This window comes from Perca flavescens, chromosome 15, assembly GCF_004354835.1.
Source record: "Perca flavescens isolate YP-PL-M2 chromosome 15, PFLA_1.0, whole genome shotgun sequence".
Lineage (NCBI taxonomy): Eukaryota > Metazoa > Chordata > Actinopteri > Perciformes > Percidae > Perca > Perca flavescens.
Window position 1 is genome coordinate 26870742 of NC_041345.1, and position 6238 is coordinate 26876979.

At 42.9% G+C, this 6238-nt stretch overlaps 1 protein-coding gene across 2 annotated transcripts; it reads right to left on the reverse strand.

Moving 5' to 3' along the window:
• Positions 1–1244: 1244 nt before the first annotated feature.
• On the reverse strand, positions 1245–6041 carry prmt1 (protein arginine methyltransferase 1). Of its 2 annotated transcripts, none has more exons than XM_028600226.1 (10): positions 5876–6041; positions 4239–4334; positions 3965–4120; positions 3745–3808; positions 3483–3625; positions 2701–2788; positions 2278–2393; positions 1995–2145; positions 1516–1637; positions 1245–1419 (listed from the first exon to the last, which is right to left on the reverse strand). In XM_028600226.1, the coding sequence occupies exons 1-10, from the start codon at positions 5900–5902 to the stop codon at positions 1336–1338; spliced, it is 1047 nt and encodes a 348-aa protein (XP_028456027.1). In that variant the 5' UTR covers positions 5903–6041; the 3' UTR covers positions 1245–1335. The 2 variants fall into 2 exon arrangements, with proteins under 2 accessions (XP_028456027.1, XP_028456028.1); XM_028600227.1 differs by having other exon boundaries at positions 4239–4325; positions 5876–6039.
• Between the last annotated feature and the right edge of the window lie 197 nt (positions 6042–6238).

Here is a 6238-nt window from a genome sequence, read left to right on the forward strand (position 1 = left end):
GCAGGCCGCGGGCCAGCTTCTTCCTCCGGTGCGGCAGGAATTGGCTTTCACCGGATCAAAGCCAAAAAAAAAAAAAAAAAGGAAGAATAGCAGCTGGTGCATTAACAAATGCTGCGACACAGCTGTCCCTCTCTCACACAAACCTAAAGAATAAACGGTGGCAGGTTGGAATAACTTTAGTGTGTGCTCCCTGCATGTGTGCAGCATCTCAAATCTCATCCCAAAGATATGCTACATACTGATTCTAAACAGGTTTTCACTATGCAGGGGTAACCAAAAAAAGGACAAAATAAGGTTGACTCAAAAACCACAGTACCCACATTACACAGTTAGTTTAAGTGAGCACTTGATGCACCATTCTCCCCCAAAGGAACTGCAAGAGCTGCTTACAGCTGATAAACACCAATATAAATTGAAGGTGGTGAGATAGATTTTTTTTTTTTATAAACAACATGGGGAGGAAAAAAAAAAAAAGTTTAACTTGAGAAATTTTAATATCTTTGAAGTTCAATTGGCAGCTTTACAAAAAAAAAAAAAAAAACATACACATATTCCCATTTAAGTAATAAAAATATCTGGACATTTTGTATACAAGCTAAAACTATGACAAATAGTATATAGTTTGTACTGTGCAGAATTAGTATGTAGTCTGGGACATAACTTTACAGAGAATGCTGTGCCTCAGAGTCACGATACGCTTGCCCTGGTGTGTACTAGGTCATCTCATTGCAACCTGGAGCACCACACCCTTGTTTTTATGTGGCTGTCTTGTCGGTGGACAGCTTTAACAGTTACATATGGTTTCTACTGACACAAGTGGAGGAGGCGGGGCTTCTTGAGTATACAGAAATCCAAAACCCACACAGCTTTAACAGAATGGAGAAATGAAGAGAGATCAGTAGCTGGGGGGGTCATTGTAATGACCATACAGGAGGGCCGAAGTGACTCAACGGTAACACTAGGCCTACATGTCAGCACGGCTATTGTGTCGGGTGTCTATATGGATCGCCCCACATGCCAAGGACATGAACTACCCAAAAAAGGATGTTGGGACACAAACGACCGGGGGAACACGTCAAACGTGCATTTTGTTGAGCGACTACAGCACAATGAATCACCACGCCAATGCACTTTGACCCCCAAGGATGTGAAGACCTTTTAAATACTGTTAACGTTTGAACACGAAAATGACCCAAAAAAACAAAACAAAAAAATACAATTGTTAAAATGTCGCTGCATGGGGGAAGCATCAAACTATTGTACAGACTCCGAGTCAAACAGCAAAATATGTCCTCTTATAAAGACAAAACTAAACACAGGGAGGGAGTGACGCTTCTAACGCATCCTGTACTCTGACGTCTTCGACACCTCACACAGCTGACCCTTGAAGTCGATGTCTACGGTGAAGTCCAGGTCCCTCTGCAAAACCAACAAGCAAGCGGTCAGGCAAGACAGTTGAAAGGGCAGCAAGTGGGGAAAAAGCTTGTGAAGGGAGGGGGGGGGAAGAGAGCTTACATTGTTCTTGACGTTTGGCTTCATGTTGATTGTGCCAAAGATCTCCTCGCCAGTCTTCACCGTCAGGTAATCATCCAGGTAGAAGACAGTCTGCTTCCAGTGGGTGTAGGGGGACTCTGGGCCTGAGGGAGCAGGGGGAGAAAGGGGGCATTAGGGGTGTAAGAAAAAAGAAAAAAAAAAAAAAAACAACTTGTACTGATTTCCAAAAAAAAAAAAAAAAAAATAATAATCCGTACGAATTTATTTTTTTAAGTTTGTGCAAAAATATTCATGGAAGACAGTGGTTCACGTTTATGTTGTGTTTCAACTCCCAACCACTAGCTGGCTATATTTTTTTTTTTTTAACATGTTCGGGTCACAGGGCCCACCGAACCCAACATAGACGTCCCGTTAGAGCCCTATACCCAACTATCAGTTCTGGACAGCCATACAACACTCAGACATCAGACGGTGTATTATGCGTTAGAAAACAGACTTACTGGTGGAGAAGCCGGTCCTCTTGTGACAGCGGGTGAACTCTATGTTGAAGTAGGTGACCAAAGCGTGGATGTAGTCGTTCCTCTTCACCTGCAGGCAGAACGGAGAGGTGAAGGACAGGTCCTCCAACTTCACCGTGTAGATGTCCACCTCCTGAAACAACAAGCCCACAAGCCGGCTTCAGACTCGTACAGAAAGCGCAACACATCTGCGCTAAAGCACAGACACACATTGGCCCCGATAGGGATTTGAGAAGAACAACAAACCAGATATTCATCCACTCACCTTGATGAGACAGGCGCTACTGACCAGCTGCTTTGGGTCCACCACGTCAACCAGGGGCTCCTTGATCGCCACCTCCTTGATGCACGACATATCAAACCCATACACGTTCTCCCACCCTGACACAAAAAAAAAAAAAAAAAAAAAAAACAAACACACAGACCAGTCAGTTCACTGAAAATGCACGTGGATTACAGCCAGTGGTGTCGGTCCTGGTGTTCAAATGGTTGAAGTAACAAGTCAAATGACTCCTGAATTGGAATGGAAACCTACATGTGCTAGGAACGCAAACCCTATGCTCTTTCACAGTGTAGAGCTGGACACTACTATAAGTCTTCTTAAACTCCAGTATTGCAGATGACCTACCCATGGCAAAAAAAAAACCCTCCAGGTCCAATTTGAGCCAATGAATGAATGACTACTCACAGTGGATTTTGTAGTCCTTGTACTGCCTGTCTTCAATGGCAGTGACATAAAGGGTTGCCCTGTCTGGGAAAATGAGTCCATCTGGCTTCTGTCAGAGGAGAAAACAAAAAAGAAAAAACACTCAGACTCACAGGTGTGCGACACACTATCCAAAGAGAAAAAAAATAAATATAAAAGAAAAAAACAGCACTCCAACACCACCAAAATTCTGTTGCAGCATTATATGTTATGCATTATAGTATTGACATCTGTACTAACTTATTAAAATTAATCAGTAATGTCCAATATAAATTAAAAAAAAAGGCAGGAATCTGATAGAAACTTATGTGCAAAGTGGTGGCAGCAGGGTGAACTGTGGACCCAGAGGGTTGTAATTTTTACTGAATACCCATTTAATGGGATGCTGGGAAACGATGTGTCCATGTGCTTGAACAGTGTGCTGCTAAATGCAGTGCATGGTAAACTGGCACGCTTATAAATGTCCCAACCTTCTGCAACCCTAGTATCAGCCTATACCCTGAGTTTAGGAATTAGATTAAGTACTAGGCATTAATATCTGGTTGAAGTGCATTTTTCCAAGAAGCATTCAATCACAGAGCTCAAATTTGACTAATGCCAAACTAAAACAGATACCACATTCAGCTCGTGGTTCTGTAGTATTTAGAGAACTCCACCATACACAGCTGAGTTATTCCAACTTAGGGTTACAGTAACAAATTAAAAAGCCTTAAAAGAAGCAAATTGTATGCGTTTGGGTTGAGAAACACCGAGGATAGACGTACCAGCCACTTGTCCCTGGCATAAATGACTGTATTGAGCATGGATTCATAGAAGAGGCAGTAGCCCATCCACTCCGAAATGATGATGTCTACTCCATCCACGGGCAGGTCCACCTCCTCCACCTTCCCCTTGATGATGGTCACAACTGGAGACACAAGAAGTCACGAGCTACATCACTACTTTTCACTCGCGTATCCCCCCATGTGACCCAGAAATACATTTTAAAAACCACACACACAAACTCTCTCTCTCTTCTGAACTCACCATCGTCCATCTTGTTGGCCTTGACAATTTTCACAGCGTAGTCTGAGATGCTGCTGCACTCTATCTATTAAGACAAAGACCCACATTTGAATTCACACTTCTCCCTTCTTACACCACTATATAGAAGCAATTGCCCATTTGGTCAAACCCTACTAACTAGTAGTCCAGCAAATCTAGAAAAGCAGAAATAGATTGGGTTCCGATATAGCACAACACATACCCCTATAACCTTCTTGGCTCCGGCTTTGGCAGCAAACATGCACAGGATGCCCGTCCCGCTGCCCACATCCAGCACCACCTTGTCCTTAAACAGATGCTTGTTGTGGAACATGGAATTGCGATAGGTCAGAGTGCGAACCTCATCTTTCAGCATCTCCTACAGGTGCAGCAAAGGCCCAATAACAGCACGTGGGTTAGGATATTGTGACACAAAAGGGATACACTTTATACGGTTCAATAGTGGTTTGTTTAGTTTATAAAAAAAATAAAAATACCTCATGGATGCCAAAGTGGGCATAAGAGTCGAAGTAGTAGTCCTTTGACGTCATGTCCTCGGCTGCAGGCTTGGCTGAGCTCTCCCCCTGAGAAACCTCAAAGAGACACACAGTCACAACCTGAAGCGAGCATGGCTCGAGTACTGGGTTTAAGGTCAAATTTAAATGGCTGTGGCAGATGTGGTGTAAATATTTGTATTCTCAACTCAGGAATTAATTTAGCTTACATAGAGGTCACAGCAGATCACTAAACCAAGCAGATATAAAACAGCAGCATAGAAGTAAAAGGCAAAAGCTAAAACTAACTCCATGAAAAGGAGTTGTGATAAGCAGAGTTATCATCTTAGTGATCTCACTAATGAAGCTTCCTTTAACAAATGAAGCCCCCCCCCCCCCGTTAGCTTTGAGGAGATCTAGGCGACAAGAAGCTGCATCAGTAAAAACAACCAACCCCAATAATTACAGACCAGGAGTTTGGAGTAAGTTGAAAAAGGCTCAACAGTCAACTACACCATAGCTTATAAGCCACACAACGTAAAATCCATGAGCATTCGAAATCAAGCCATCCTGCGCACACACGTGTAGGTAACGTTATACCGGTCTTTTCAACACTACGGGCATCCATAGATAAACGCACACTAACGTTAAAATATAAGAATAGCTTAACGTCGCTGTAGCGCAAACCCTTATCTGTTAATGTGCTGGGAATAAGTTCCCCGCGTTTGTACAGTCAGTGAATGAGGCCCGCCTCCCGCAGCACAAAAGATGTGACCACATGGTTGATAGTAACGTTACTGATGCGATCTTGGCCTTGCCACAGTCAAACCCTTCAGTATCAACTAACGTTACACACTCATTAAAAAAAAAAACCTCAAAATTACACCTAAAATCACCAGGCCTTTTGACTCGATAGATGTTAACTAACGTTAACAAGCGTTCCCTAAAGTTACAAAATGTTAAAAAAGGTGCTATGCTACTAATTAAAGTTAGCCGACCAACAATAAATCATAACGTTAGCTAGCCAAGTCATCATCATATTCGATGTTGATGCCGCTAACAAACCAAAAAGCAGTGATAAGAGATCTTCGCACATGCGTGGCATTGCTTACAGTAAACCGACAGCAGAACGGAGAGAAACCAGCGGGCGAACGAGGCAGCATCCATTAGTGAGGTAGCTAGGTAACGTTAACTAAGCTAACTCGGAAGCTAACACGTTAGTCCCCATGCGGTCCCAAAGGCCGGCTGGCTGGCTGTGGCACAAAAGTAAAAACACCGTTTCTGCTGACATAGCTAACGTTAAGTCTACAACAATTCCACCACTGGTCATCAACTGAAATGGCCCAAAAAAACATACGTAAAGTGTATAAATCATTTCTTAGCTATGCCCGATATGCGAACCTAGCTAAATGAATGAGCCGCAGGGCAGCTGCATCAGACAAGTAACGTTCGGCTAACGTTAGCTAGCTTAAGTTAAAATGGATGCATCACGAGCTGGCGCAAATAGTAATGACAAAACACCAATTTTTTACACGGTTACAATTTGCAACCTCTTTCCTTGAATAAATGAAAAGGTACATTCGTGAGGGGGGAAAGGGAATTTAGAGGAGTGTATCGTATGTCCTATTGTAACAGCTTACCTCCATCCTCTCTGCTGGCGCCGCCATTTCGATCTTCTGTTTTCTGCGACTGCTGCTGTGTCTTCTTCAATGAGGGTTTTATGTTGGAATCCACGATGTTGCCTCCTGCTCCTTCTTCTTTCTGTTTAATGGCGGGTGGCGACTAGCGTTTAAGGTGCATTACCGCCACCTAACGTTACTAGTTTTTTCTTCTTTTTTTTTTTTTTTTTACAGTCTTGTGACTGAGTGACATAAAGAAAAGCTAAAAAATGAACCAAAGAATTGCAGTGTTTCCATTTTCTATGTTGATTTTGTAGTGGCGGCCCACCATGGCTAAATTTCTGCAACCACAAATCAGAAATAGGGCTGTACAAAAAATGTAGT